The 15376-nt window shown below is 42.6% G+C and overlaps 1 protein-coding gene and 1 long non-coding RNA gene across 2 annotated transcripts; one reads left to right on the top strand and one right to left on the bottom strand.

Moving 5' to 3' along the window:
* The first annotated feature begins 644 nt into the window (after nucleotides 1-644).
* On the top strand, nucleotides 645-14654 carry mcmbp (minichromosome maintenance complex binding protein). The gene is made up of 16 exons (XM_083774682.1): nucleotides 645-801; nucleotides 1089-1180; nucleotides 1381-1521; nucleotides 2556-2597; nucleotides 3476-3565; nucleotides 3732-3861; nucleotides 4146-4297; nucleotides 6027-6124; nucleotides 6221-6393; nucleotides 7013-7136; nucleotides 7931-8048; nucleotides 8196-8361; nucleotides 8870-9003; nucleotides 10514-10678; nucleotides 11245-11333; nucleotides 13983-14654. The coding sequence occupies exons 1-16, from the start codon at nucleotides 741-743 to the stop codon at nucleotides 14107-14109; spliced, it is 1902 nt and encodes a 633-aa protein (XP_083630808.1). The 5' UTR covers nucleotides 645-740; the 3' UTR covers nucleotides 14110-14654.
* LOC310865533 lies at nucleotides 11263-14077 on the bottom strand. The gene is made up of 3 exons (XR_014569830.1): nucleotides 13962-14077; nucleotides 12016-12070; nucleotides 11263-11392 (listed from the first exon to the last, which is right to left on the bottom strand). It is a non-coding gene; the product is annotated as an uncharacterized lncRNA (long non-coding RNA).
* Nucleotides 14655-15376: the final 722 nt, after the last annotated feature.

A 15376-nucleotide genomic window follows, 5' to 3' on the forward strand; every position in this document is an offset into this window, starting at 1 on the left:
TCCCTGCAGAGTCCCTGGGTCCCTGCAGGGTCCCTGGCTGGCTGGGTCTGTCCCGTCTATGGTCTGTCCGAGCACGGAAATAGCTTTTAGGTTGGTTTTCACAACCAATTAAGTGTCACTGCGCAAACTAAAGAATAATGTGTTATTATCGTTGTCTTGACACATTCCATAACAATTCTTAAGTTCTGCATTTTCTAATAAGTAATGCATGTTTAACAATAATGTAGCTCTTGAGAGCGTTGGTTTCATTTTACGCTCTCAAGAGTTACATATCTAATAAGGGTCCATTTGGTTACCAACTTTCCATCATTTAGCTGGGGACCAGCTGGAACATCAAGGACCACTGTCCACTGATGGTCCCCGGGCCACTGGTTGAAAACCACTGCACTATGGGAAAGCCTGTTTTCTTTTCTAAATGAAACAGCTTGATCCGGTCTAGAACCCGCTAACTGTATCCGGTCATTTGAACGCACACGTACGGTACGCACATACCGTTTCCGTATCCGCTTCATCCTTAGACCGGATCTGCAACCTGCAAATTCAATTGATTCCAGTGTCCAAAACACTACTACATCCTGCTACCGGTGACGCAAGTTTCCCGCCCTCAGAGCTCAGACCAGAGAGCATTCTGTCTCGTGGAAGAAGAAGAAAGTAGTAGTCAGAGTCAACAAACTGTTACTACTACTTTGATATTAGATCAACTACATTTGTATTCTATTCATTCCAGAAGCGTCCATTCCATGATGGCTTCCACCCACGACTGGATAAACAACGCTTTGTGCGTTGTCGAAGAGATGTTTGGTAAGAAACAGACCCAAACAGGACTTTGTTTGTGTGACAGCTATCTCGTTCATGTGGACGTAGCGACTCGCGAGGCTAATGTTAGCTATGCTGCTATAACACCATGCTCCATCACATGTACCGAGATAGAGTCATTTAACCCAATATGGACCCCGGTGTGTTTCCAGGCTACCCTCTCAGTCTCAGAGTTACAACTGAATAAATGAAACACTGCAGGGTCTACTCACTGTCTGACTGTGTGGGAACAGTGGGACACAAACTCGTGTCGTGTGTTTCCCCAATTGCAGCTGCTTCTCAGAGCAATCCAAGCTCTGGATGGGAGGTTCAAGTAGTGGAGTTCTTCAAAGCGAAGCTCAAAGAAAAGGATGCTCGCACCCTGGTAATACTCACAACAAAATCATCGTTGATAACTTGATAGTGGACTGAAACTTGACAGTCCAGCATTCTCTTGTCGCCATCTTAATGTTTGTTTTAATTTATTGCTTTTGATCAAATATATGATCTGCATATAAAATAGTAATACTACTAATAATATTTGACTTGGCTTTTAATTCATATGGTGTATCCGAAAACTTCCAGGTTCCATCTTTGAATGATGTTCCCCTACACTACTTGAAACCCAACAGCCTGGTGAAGTTCCGTTGTTTAATACAAGACATGTTTGATCCAGAGTTCTACATGGGAGCATATGAGACTGTTGACCCATCAACAAATGCCAGAGTAAGCAGTCGCTTAATCCGTTTAGTTTGTACATTTAATTAGCATTATGATCATGGAATGGTTAGCCTGATCAGTACCAGGCTTTCATTTTCGTCTGTGCAAAAATGGAATGGTCTTCTCTCTGTCCAGCCCTAGCCCTAGAATGTCTCCAATGTTATTCCACACAGTATTCCACATACAGGAGCCATAGATCCCTTGCACCCGTCCTGGTAGAAATGAAAGATGCGTGGCATAAATGTGATAAATGCTTCGTTTGTACTCACCCATTAAATAATTCCAATGACGTGGAGTGAAATATGGTCCTCTAGTTTCATATCCATGTGAAAGTTCTGGCACAAAACGTGTATTTAGTCAATTATCTCCACTTTTTCATGAGCTGCACCAACTCTTTCTCTCCGGGCAAAGGGGCCCGGAATGACAGCTGGACTTCCTTTATCAAAACTTCCTCTGATCACCACAAACGTTATCACCAATTGACCAGGGAAGCACAAATGTTTGGGACACACAATTGGCAGGTGCATTGCGATAGGTGCTGGGTAATTAATCACACCACCTGCCAATTGTGTGACCCAAACTTTTGTGTTTCCCTGGTCAATTGGTGATTACGTCTGCGGTAATCAATAGGAAGTGTTTGTAAAATCAGACCATCGATCATTCCAGGCCTCTCGCCCGGAGAGAGAGAGTCCGGGTGCAGCTCGTGAAAAAGTGGAGATAATTGACTAAATTCATGTTTTGTGCCAGAACTTTCACATGGATATGAAACTAGAGGACCATATTTCACTCCACGTCTTTGGAATTATTTAATGGGTGAGTACAAACGGAGCATTTATTACATTTATGCTGCGCATCTTTCATTTCTACCAGGAACGGGTAAGGGATCTATGGCTGTGATACAGAATTTAAGAAGTATATGAATGATCACAGACATTCTAGCCGGTCTGTGTCCTGTCCTACAGTTTCTAGTGTGTGGTGTTTTCTACATTTGGTGATATGGGTTCTGTCAGTGTTTGATGTTACTTTCTGTCAATTTCCAGGGTTTGAGATGTGGCAAATACAAAGATGTCACAGAATGTGGCGTAAGTAATTTTATATATTACAGTATGTTCTCTTCTCATGAGCTATACTGTTCACCCTCATGTCAGTTGAAATAAGGAATTTTACAAACTTAAAGGACAACTTTAGTTTTTTTCAACCAAGGTTCATGTTTTAGGTTGTTATTAGAGAAAGTAAAAGATGTGAGTTTTTTTTTTTCATTTGCTGCTTTCTTTCTTTTTAGCCATTTTTTACAGGGGGCGGGGGCATTCGAACATGGGGCTAAATATGTATTTCTTTACACAATTGTATAGCGATTTATTTATTTGTTTACTATAGTCCTACTAGACCCCATGAAATTACATCTGGCCACAAAAGATCACAGATTCTACTGAATGTGCAGGGGGTGAAAAACTGACATGTTGAGCCATACAACACAGTATAGCATCCCCCTATAGTACCCCCCTTCAGTCAGTAGATACTGTGATCTTTTGTGGCCAGATGTAATTTCCTGGGGTCTAGTAGGACTATAGTAAATAATACAAAAATAAATCGCTATAAAACGAAAGAAAGCAGCAAATGAAAAACGAACACTCATCTTTTACTTTCTCCAATAACAACCTAAAACATGAACCTTGGTTGAAAAAAAAACCTAAAGTTGTCCTTCAATCTTTCTCCAAAATGACTCAAATGAGTCATTGTGAACGCACAATTGTGTGGCTTCAGAAGACTTTGTTTATGCTGCAAAGGCAGTATGTAATTTTATTTAATACATTTTAATTGTATGGTCGGTTGTCCAATTATATGATGCTTTGCTGGTCAACTTGTTATGCAGACAAGGAAAAGAGACAATGACAGAATTTTCATTTTTGGATTAACTGTTTGAAAGAGTATACTCCCTCATAGTTTACTCTATGTACAGGTGGATTTCAATTCCAAAGACATTGTGACCTCAGAGCGGCAGACATTCTACTGTGTCCCTATTCCTGGAGAGAACCCCTGGGTGAAAGAGATATCCTTATTTGTAGCAGGCAGGCCTCACATGGCTATCTGTTGATGGTGCATGTGTTGCTCACACATGAACGAGAGAACATGGATTTTGAAGTATTCTTTTGACCATCTTTAGTTTATTTGTTTGATAGCTAGCTAGTCCATAGTTTTCCTTAACTCTGTCACACGGTTATGCCTGCCCCAGCCAAGCGAGAGTGGTCCCCTCCACCTCCTATGTCCCCAGCAGACAGAAACGCAGCTACGAGGAGGATGATGACATGGACACACAGCCCCAGAAACAGAGGGACCCACATAACGGTATGAGCTCTTTGTATCATAAAGATAAAAAATATATATGAAGTATTGTCCACTCCTCACTTTGTGACAACTCTCGGCCTCAGACGAGCCTTCCATCGTTGTACCATTGTAACAACAGACTTGGTAAAACTGTTCTTCATTATTTCAGCTGACCTTTCCTTTTGTGTGGCTCCTCCTGTGAAGAGATCTTTTTTCAATGTGTGTAAAACCGTCTCCTTCGTGTCTAATGTATATAGCTCAGTCTCTTTGTAAAATGCCAGCACACTCTGTCCTTGGCTCTGCAGGTCCTCAGAGTCATAACCCCACAGAGCCACATGGCAACGGCGACTGTAAGCGCCAGGAGACAGAGGCTCCCTCGAGCCAGACCACGTCTGCCTCCCATCTGGACCTCAACTTCCCCCTGCCAGGAGAGAAGGGCCCGTCTTGCCTTGTCAAGGTAATATATATCATCCCCTGCTGGTGGTTTGAGGCACCTTCCCTCATCAGTTTGAACTGTAGCTTGTACACAAACATTGCTGTTGGTCTACAAGGCAACCAAAGGCATTGCATTGCAGCCCCCATACCTTCAGGACATGATCCAGCTCCACAACCCTTCCCACTCACTTAAATCAGCTAACATACTGAGCATTCCCCTGAAACACTCTACAGGTCAACTAGAGTCAAGAAATCGATCAATCCCAATAGGCCCTGCGGTAAGCCCCGCCCGCTCGCTCAGCTGCCTTGATACCGTTGTTAAGCAGGACAAACATCAGCAAACCTCCATTGAGGACCGTGTTATGTCGGCGTTTTTCCGAAGAGGAATAGAAGCATTCATATCAACAACATTTATACTATAATAACGCCATGGTGAAACGTTGCTGTTGGGCGTCCTGCAACAGTGCTTAATAAGTACCCAGAACGTTTGGGGCATTTCTTTTTATTCCTTTCCCCGTGGGTGCGCACATCATGCACATGTCAATGTTTACGTTCTGGAGGTGGAGGACGCGGCGGTCACTCATTCACCCTCCCTGCTACTAAATCATACTATTAACGTCAACTTTTACTAAACAATGTTTAAATCAATCGTCTAATAAACAACTAACAACTTACCTTGGAGCAAATGGTGTGCTTTGTAACTTTCTAATCTCCACGCTCAGTTGCTTGTGTTGGTCTCCAGCCTCCAGTCACGTTCCCTCCCACTGCGGTTCAGAAAAAGAACGCTGCTTACCATTTTCTGCACATTGTATCCAAAAAGTGAAGGTCCGCTAATGGTCTAAACTATTTTGAATTTAGGAACGGCAAAGAAAATAGTTTAGACCATTAGCGGACCTTCACTTTTTGCATGCAGAAGGGGGTAAGCAGCGTTCTTTCTTTTCTGAACCGCAGTGGGAGGGGACGTGACTGGAGCCTGTGGTTGAAGACAGTTATGTGGCTGCCGTCCAACACAAGCAACTAGAAAGTTACAAAGCACACCATTTGCTCCATGGTAAGTTGTTTGTTGTTTATTAGACGATTGATTTAACCATTGTTTAGTAAAGGTTGACGTTAATACTAGTATGATAGTAGCAGGGAGGGTGAACGAGTGACGCCACCGCCGCTTCCTCCTCTAGAATGTAAACATTGTGCGCACCCACGGGAAAGGAATAAAAAGAAATGCCCCAAACGTTCTGGGTACTTATTAAGCACTGTTGCAGGACGCCCAACAGAAACGTTTCACCATGGCGTTATTATAGTATGAATGTTGTTGATATGAATGCTTCTATTCCTCTTCGGAAAAACGCCGACATAACATGGTCCTCAATGGAGGTTCGCTGATGTTTGTCCTGCTTAACAACGGTATCGAGGCAGCTGAGCGAGCGGGCGGGGCTTACCGCAGGGCCTATTGTCTGAGGCATCACCTCTTCAGACCCCCACCCCCCACCTTTCACCCCTTGCACTGTTGATAAAAATAAAAAAAATTACACCCGTGTGAATTGAGGGGCACTCTTATCATCATACGTCATCTCATTCCGGCCAGTCATAATTTGCGTCCTCACCTTCGTCTGCGTTTACACAAACACTCATTGTCCATTGTCAATGGCATGTAATGTTTGTGTTAGGACAAAGTTTGTTGTTTACACACACACACCAAAAGCTGGACGTAGGAAGGACCATAGCAGTTTAAAAGATGGCTCCTCTGTTTACAGGTGTACGAAGGGTGGGACAGCTTCAAAGTGAACGACACTCTAGAGGTCTACGGGATCCTGTCGGTCAGTCCTGCCCTCAGCGCACTGGCGGACGAGAAGTAAAGCCCCTTTGTGAAATAAGTCTCAATGTGTCATTTGATTCTGCTTAGTCTTTTTATGTGGCTCATTGTTCCGTATGCGTCCACGCTGCACAGAGATGCCTCATCGTCCCTCCTGGAGCCTGCAGAGTGCATGGAGACGGCAGAGGAGCAGAGGGTTCACTGCCCACCTGCATCGTTAGTGCCTCGCCTTCACATGCTGTATGCCAAACCCCTGCCCCACAACAACCCTTTGCTGCCCCCTGCTGCTTTGGAGGACAACCGTGCCTGTAAGACAGTTCTACCAAACTTTTATTTCAAGGACCCCCAGCCACACAGACCCTCTGACAGTGTACAGCTCCATTTGTACACTGTCAAAGCTGCAAATCTGTGTACATTTGGTTCCTAACTATCAGTATTGCTATTTGGCTATATCTGAATGAACAACTGACTTATAGGGAGCTGCCGTACTATGTGTCATAGGCTCAATATGTCCATTTGTCCATTTTGGGCGGGAATCCCTTTTTGGTGTTTTAAGCATTATGTTATGCTTGAGCTATTGAAAAATAGCAGATCTACAAGCTCATAGCGCAGGACCAAGTGCTGCGCTACGAGCTTGTAGTTTTTTAATGTGAAAATGTAGTGCAAATCTTTCAATATATATTCTTTCAGAGCAAACGCTTTTAACTCAAATCTTTGCATCTGGGAGGTTCCTGGAACAACATATTTTCAGATGCGGTTCGGCGGCCAATTACATATATTTTTGGGGGTCCTTGACATGAAAATGTTTGAGAACCACTGACATAGAAACTTGGGTTTTTCAGAAAACTGTCAAGATTTAGAAGGCATTTGTAGAATCATCCACAGGTCTAAATGGGTTAACTCTTCATCCCTCTTTGTCATCTCCAGTTGTATCTTCGACCCTGAGTAACATGGCCTCTGTGAGGACGGAGCTGTTGAATTACCTCACTCACTTGCTCCTGGGAGACACACTGGCGGCCGAGTACCTCCTCCTGCACCTCATCTCCACTGTGTAGGCTAAAAGTCTTTCCTACTTTCAGGGCGAGCCTTCGTCCTACTCCTCCCGCCCCAGCCACTAAACACTCCCTGCTGACAGGTGCCGCCCCAGCCCCTGATCACGTGACTTTGGCACCAACGTGGAAGCTTGCCCTCACTTGAGTACGCATGGATTAAAGTTCTCAGTCCCATGACTGATTTCAGTCATTTGGATTCCCAGAAGAAGCCCAGCGTATCTTGAAAGCATGCTGTGCACTGAAAATATCTGATCTACAAGCTCACAACACGTCGCAGCGCAACGTGTTGTGAGCTTGTAGATATGCAGATATTTGGCAGATATTTGGATATTTTTTGTTATTTTAAGATGAAAGAGTATTTGACGTGATCAAACTAGCAATAGAATACAAGTTTAGCAGCATCTTCCTCAAATGATTTCTTCAGCTGGTCGGCCTAAATAAAACATCATTCGACTTTTAGTCGATTATTTAGCTCCATGCAGACGCCCCAGAAACGAAGGAGGTGTCTGTCTCACGACGCTGCTTTTTCAATGTAAACATGGCTGCCGTGTGACTATGGCCTATTGTGTTTGCATAGCCGCCCGACAAGGTGACAAAGCCGGATGTACCACGGTGGATTCGTACGCACAACCTCCGTGGTGGTAGGCAGGGACTTTACCACTGTGCCACCCGAGCACTGTTTCGGTTTCACTTCAGTTTATTTTTGGAATGGTAACTTTTACTAAAACAAAAATAGCCAAGGTGTACATTTTGCTACCGATTTATCGTGTTGTTAATTTTTGTCCACTTGCAGGTACGCCAGGCGAGATGTTCTGCCACTTGGAAAATTCGCATTGAACCTCAGTGGCTGTCCTACTCCCAACTCGTACACTGAACAGTTGTACCAAGCCCTCCAAAACCTGGTGCCTTGTGTGAGTTAACTATCGCTACGATTACCATTATTTATATCCTGTTTTTGAACAAATTAGTTTCATGGGTCGGTATGCAATAACACATGGTGGCCCCCCTTTCATCACATTTGGTAAATGGGGTTTAAAGATTTCTAACCCCTCTGCCAGTCGTACCGCCTGTGCATGAGCCTCCAGAACATGAACCGCTTGCGGATGGTGCCTAAGAAGGACTATACTGCCAACCGACTGGTGAGCGGGGTCCTGCAGCTGGCCTGGAATACCTCCCTCTTCTTAGACGAGACCCAACTAGAGCAGGGACAGCTGGACACAGCAGGTGAGGCCTGTCGGAATTAACCCATTCAGGAGGGGGAACCCCTTTTGGTGTTTTAAGCATTATGTTATACTTTAGCTATTGAAACATTTAGCCATTTTTGAAAAATCATTGCGCAAATCTTTGCATAAATACACTTTCACAGCAAACGTTTTTAACTAAAATGTTTGCTTCTGGGGGTGTCCCTGGGACAACATATTTTCAGGATGGCCAATTACATATAATGTTTGAGGTGAAAACCACTGATACAGAAACATAGGTTTTTCTGAAAACTGTCTGACTGACTTAGAAGACATTAGTATAATCTGTTCTCGGGTCTAAATGGGTTGACCACTAGAGGAGGACATTGAGACGCGTGTCACTGACTAATAATCACACCAAAGACTTTATGTATGTACTGTGTAACTAGTCTACTTAGTGTTCTTTTAATATTTATGAACGCTGTTAAGTCCGGTACTGTCATACAGCAATGTGAGTCTTGAGAGACGATGGTTTGTTTTTTGTGCTGTAGGTGTGCAGAACATCACTGCCCTTGGCAACCTGATCTCATGGCAGAAGGTTGATTATGACTTCAACTACCACCAGATGGAATTCCCCTGCAATATTAACGTGCTCATCGCGTCAGAGGCCCGCTCGCTGCTGCCGGTGAGTTACAGACTGCCGGGGACCAAAAGCAATGTGCTCTAGCGACAGTGCTTCCCAAATGTTTTAGCTTGAGACCCTTAAGGGACCACTTCACTACTTTTCAACCCAATTTTCATATAGGTCCTCACTAATGTTCATGATAAAATGCCACATTGTTTTCCTACTGTCTGTGTGTAGTTCAGAAACCCATCCACCAGTGACATCATCAATGGGGAATCCAAGCTAAGAAACTGCAGGCTTTCTATTCCTGAAAAGTTGCAATACGATAATGGAAGCCATCTTTTTATTTTTATATTTCTATATTTTTTATCCCACGATTTTGCAACCCTTTTTTCGCCCCAGTGTCAATCATCTAATGTAATACTGGGCGCTACACTTCTATATTTTTTTAAATCTTCATTAAAAAAAGAAATCTGCCCAACTGTCTTATGAGACACAGACATGGTATTTTATCATGAACAGTGACGACCACTTATATGACGATATGTTGAAAAGTGGTTCTCCCTGGGACCCAAACGTACAAAAAATGATTATGAATGAACCACTTAAGCACCTATTTAATAGTGAAAATAACAGCTTTTATTTATTTATTTTCTGACAAATGTTTCAATTGTTTTTGAAAATGTCAAAAGATTTGTCTTTGATATTTATTCTTTCTTTAATCTAAATAATGCTAAAAAGAATTGAACAAGGGATATTTTCTTAAGACCCACAAAAATGGGTCAGCGACCCCAAAAATGGGTGCCGGCTCCATTGTTTGGGCTGCAATACACTCTACTCAGGGACTATCGGGGGTGTATAGGCTTTTCTGTCAGCCTCCCGGGAGACAGACACGTGCTGGGGGGGGGGGGGGGGTTGTTTTCCACTCCACGTCATGCTGGCATCTAGACAGTCATTGGTCCCCAGCAGGCTCCTCCACCTAGCGCTCTGGCTTTAGACGCCCGGGTGGCACTGTGTTGCGAGCAGCCCGTGGAATGCACCCGTGTTGCTATTCCTGTGTTGTTGGTCTAACAAGTTGCCATGGCGGCAGCTGCGCCACACAGGAACAATCCTGGGAGAGGCGTCAGACTAGGCCATCTATTTGGCTGCAGTGTGACATAAACACACAGGCTGCAGAGTACAGGTCAGAAGTACATGGTCTTTTTTTTGTTGGCACTAGAGAAGTCGGCGGATCACAAAAACAGCCAAAGAGGACCAGTGTCCAGAAAAATATAGTAATGAGACAAAACTTTCGTTGACCACATAATTCCTGTTTTTGGGGCATGATAATGGCAAAATATATCTATATTTCTTTATTGAAATATTTATCCTACAATTTTGTAACATTGTTTTCACCCGGTGCCAATTGCCTAAATTGTAATCCTGGGCGCTACTCTCCCTCTGCCAACCAGGGGAGAGCTCAGTAATGCATGTGTTTGGGGGTAAAATAGTTTTTTTTTCCTCCTCCTCTTGTCTTGAAGAAATATACGTATATACATGTATATTTAGTTTTTCCTTTGATCTCACACAGTCAGACTGTCAGGTTCACATGCAGCCCCAGGTCAGCCCAGGCAACCTGGAGGAGTATTTGGCCTCCGCCGTGCAAATGCTGACGCCGTCGCGGCTCAACAACTTCCGACTGTATCTGACGGTGGCCCGAGCCGCGGACTACAGTATCTCTGATGAGGTCACAAAGGTGGGATGTATAGGAGAGCTTCATTACCGGGTCTGAACCTCTTATCTCTGTATTTTAACTTTTTTTTGTAAATGAATGCCCAACTTTGTCATTCTGTGTCACACAAAAGTAGCACAAATAGCTGATCTACAAGCTCAAAACGCATCGCAATGTGACGTGTTTTGAGCTTGTAGATCGGCTAATTTGAGCTACTTTTGAATTAGCATCCTGAAAATTAAATTTTTATCAAATTTCAAATGCATTTATATACTTATGTTAACTTTATGAACATTAATACTAAATCAATTATATCTAAGCTGAAATCAATAATATATCAGTATTCCGATTTTAAGCCACATTAAGTGAAGGTGGGGGCCGCATGTGGCCCCCGGGCTGCCAGTTGCCCATGTATGGTCTAGTAGTTGATAGCAGTATTCACATAGAAAAGGGAGAACTAACCTGGAAATTACCATCTGGGTGTGGGAGGGGGGGGGGGGGGTAGGGGGGGGGGGGCGAGAGACCATGCTTTAATTCTTGCCTTCAGTCATCATTCTGCACTTGAACTAATTAGTTCCATATGTTTCCAGGCAGTTGAGGACGACTTCGTAGACATGCGGAAGGACGATCCCCAGAGTGTTTCTGCTGAAGACCTCCATAGGTTGCTTGTGGTAGCAAGGTGCGCTGTGCTTTACACTTTCCACCTCATTATGGCATATCTTTGATAATCAACTTGATCTGTGGATCAAATTTGACGATATTACAAAAAGAATACAGCCAAATAACAAAGAATAAAATGGTTGACACTCAGTTAAGAATATTTGGGCTGCTGTCTCATGGAACTACGTAGGGTTTTGTGACATTGCCGTGGTAGATTCTTTGCCTATCCTAAAATCCTCATTCACATGAGGAAATGAGCATGAATGACACATGCAACCAAAAATAGATCTACAAAAATAGATCTACAAGGGGTTGTTAGCTATTTTCAGCACGTGACTGTCGTGAGACGGAAGTATAAATGAGGCATTGACCCATTAAGGACGGGAGCGCATCTGTCGCTTTAGCGTTTAACCACTTTAACCATTCGTTTAAACTTCAGCGATTGAAAAATAACAGATCTACAAGCTCGTAGCGCAGCACCGAGTGCCGCGCTACAAGCTTGTAGATCTGCTTTGTTTAAGTGAAAATGTGGCGCAAATCTTTGAATATATATTCTTTCCCAGTGAACGCTTTTAACTAAAATCTTTGTTTCTGGTGTGTCAATGAAACAACATTTTGAGATTGAGGTCTGCAACCAATTACATATAATTCTGGGGGTCTTTGACCACTGAAATATAGGTTTTTCAGAAAATTTAGAAGACCTTTTTAAGACTGTAGAATCTGCCTGGTCTCAGCAGGTCTTAATGAGGCTTTGGCCTAGATTTTGAAGGTGCGTTTTACCTATGGTAATACATAAATTGGCCTCGCTCTGCGCACATTCGTATTATGAAAGGCATATCGGCCCGTGTTGAACGCACTCGGCCCGTGTTGAACGCAGACACATTATGGCATACGGCGTTCCTGAATATTTTAGCATTGTGGGAGTGTCCATTATGTTAATTATTTTCGCTTTGCGCAATTTGCTATTAAGCCCCTTGACCTAAAGACACTCAGCGCATAACGATTAGACGTGGGTCTGACCACCTCATAAACGCAACAAGCACTGTTTGATTTTACACTTGAGCGGCTCTGGGAGGCTGGTAGAGTGTTGCCATGTCTGTTTATTATAAGCGGCTTCTTTTTCTGTAAAGTTGCTTGTAAATATTGGTAGTTGTACTATTTTGTGGTTGCTTTTCTTGTTTCTAAAGTGGTTATTTGGGCTTTTCTCCTAATGTTGTTTAAACCAGTGATCCTCACACAGCACATTCCCATGTCAAGGATCCCCAGATGAATGCATTTGCCCAACTAAGGACGGCTAATCCAAAAATTAAATAAAATAATTCCAAGATTACTTTTGAAAATAGCAGATCTATACCAGCTCACAATGCATCACATTCATTCATTAAAACTATGAACTCTGACTGCAGGGGGATATATATAATGATCATTATAACAATGTGCAAGAACATATTTAACATTATTTTAATGTGTCATTAAAAATGTATCTGGATATGGCAGACTCACTATCATGGCACTTCATTTAAAATAGGTTACAGACCCCTGTTATATGCGCTTATTTTTATAGACCTATTTACTATTTACTTTAGATCTATCGTTTTGCGTCTTTTATTTTTTATGTTGAGATTAGAAACGGCCATAATTCTTTCATTTCTCAACCTTAAAAATAAATAAAAACATCTCCATAATCCGTGGGAAGTTTGCTTTCATATGCTGTATCACACCCGATTCAAGTCTTCTTCAATAAAATGCTACGAGCAAACTCAGCAAAGACCATACCATCGGGGCCACAGCATTACACAGCACGCATTCAACTCATTCCTTCGTCGTGACTTGAATGAAATAAAATAAACGTTATTTTACTGGTGTTTTTCAATAGAAACAAATAAAGAGCGTGTGTAGGCTACTGTGTGCAAGTGCAACAGTGCATATACATGCATGCACTAGGCTATATTTCTTCCGTGTCGGGATGGTGATTGAGCTCTTCAAGTTCACAGCCCGTTTGTCTTTCATAAAAAAACGTTGATATTAGCCTATAAACACTCATGGTTCTCTCATTTCTCAACCGTTTTATTAAATGTAAAAATCTCCATATTCCTTAGGAATCTTGCTTTCATTCGCTGTATGGTACATGGTTCTATCGTTATCGAATTAAACAACATCAAACGAACTTGCATGTTCGGGGGTTAGACGATTCTGGGAACATTACGCATGGATTGCCAATATGCTGCTATCTACTCGCAGTTCCATTCCGATCTGAAAGGTATAGGTGGGTCTGTTCTTTTGAGGCATAAATGTGATAGCATGCAGTGCAATAAGAATAATTAACCCAAATGTGACAAAGTCATGTCATGTCTTCTATGGTGCCAGCCTGAAGAAATGTAATACCATGATCCCCAAAGTGCGCATTCCGTATGTGACATCAGCTGACTGGTAAATAGAATAGTACGGACATGTTGATTGGGTACGTCTCAAACACGCCTTAAACACACCCATGACTAATTCAAGGCCGTTTTGCGCACTCCGCGGGGTGTCAAAAGCGCTTCTTAACATGCCCAAAATTGCAATATGACATACCACACGCCCCCAGCTCATAAAACTGTAATATTATATGTAATATTGTTCCACTTGCATAATCGACCCCTTTAACTCCTGCTACCATCATCCTCAGGTTGCTGTCTCTCAGCCTGGGACAGAGCAGTCTTTCACTGGAAGCTTGGACGAGGGCCAAACAGGTCGAAATGCAGAGGATGAGCAGGACGGAACAGCCCAAGTGTGTCAACGGCAACGAGCCATGATCCACTAACACGCCACATGTGGAAAAATGACAAAACATGTTTTGATACTGCTTACGAAAAGGAAAACAAAGTGCTTAAAATAAATGTTTTTGTTCCTTGTATAAAATAGTTCATGTTGTCTTTTCCACCTTCACGCTGTGCTCTGCCTTGGTGCCGTTTTCATTTCTATTGATAACATAACAGTTGTATTAATGGGGTCGGGTGCGCACAGTACTGTAAGTCTATAACTGTCATGCGTCACCGAAGCCTTACATTCAATTTAAATACTGTTAGTGGGATTCTAACAAGATATATAAAGCTAACCATTTTCCATATGTTCTTCCAGACCAATTTGTTTCATATCGCTTGATTAGCTTGACTGTTTGTCTCGATGTAAATAAAGCAGCGAGGCATGCAAGATAATTATTCCCTTTCCTGCACTAACGTCACTATTTGACAAATGCTGCCAAGGTGTTAAAGATTTGGTGCAGCCATGTTGGGCATTCTGATGTGGTGCATTGTCAATAAACTTAAGCAAAACTTGACCATTTGGTAGTGATTTTGCTCTACTTGGCAGGATGACATTTAAAAGGCAGATGCTCACTGGCTGCCATGCATCAGGTATAGAACATAGCAATGGGTGTGTTTTTTTACGGACCCACTGAAAAACCGGCCATTCATTTTTCCAATAAAGGTTTATAAGAATATATTAATTATTTTAAACCTAGATCAAGCCGTCCAGGATCCATTGATTCTGCGATATTTTTTTAAACGCTAAAAGGGTGTGTGGCTGTGTCCGAGCACGAAAATAGCGTTTGTTCACTACCAAGTGTTACTGTTGCGCACACAGGCCAGGGAAGAGGGCTCATACAGTAGAATATACAGTACAGCACCAATCACTTCAGACGGCTCAGATTCTTTTATTTTTAATTATTTGATCTGCCCAAAACATTGTGTTGTCATGATTTGTCACGAGCCCAGTTGGCTTTGTTTCGCGGTGTAAACGTCTTTAAATACTTTTTGAAAAGCCTATGGGGAATTATTTAATGGGCCACTCATCATTCTGAAAGGGGGTGGGACTACGACGCTCTATTGAACACCCTTTACATCTATGGGTTGTTTCGAAAATATTGAACCAATAAAAAGTAGTAAAGTGCTTTGGACAAAACCTCTAACCTCTCATGGAAGTCATTGACACTATATAAAGTCACAAGACCAACTGATGAGGCTGTATTGCTTTGTTTTCAAAATATAAGGTTTTCTTCATTTCCTGAATTTTTTTGGAGTT

Source organism: Protomyctophum parallelum, assembly GCF_964188405.1.
Source record: "Protomyctophum parallelum genome assembly, chromosome: 10".
In the NCBI taxonomy this organism is placed as follows: Eukaryota; Metazoa; Chordata; class Actinopteri; order Myctophiformes; family Myctophidae; genus Protomyctophum; species Protomyctophum parallelum.

Excerpts from the sequence above, each read along its gene's own strand:
- mcmbp (XM_083774682.1), top strand. The coding sequence starts at position 741 with ATGATGGCTTCCACCCACGACTGGATAAACAACGCTTTGTGCGTTGTC. Across the intron at positions 4,298-6,026 it reads GCCCGTCTTGCCTTGTCAAG|GTGTACGAAGGGTGGGACAG; the intron begins GTAATATATATC and ends CTCTGTTTACAG. Across the intron at positions 11,334-13,982 it reads AGGTTGCTTGTGGTAGCAAG|GTTGCTGTCTCTCAGCCTGG; the intron begins GTGCGCTGTGCT and ends CATCATCCTCAG.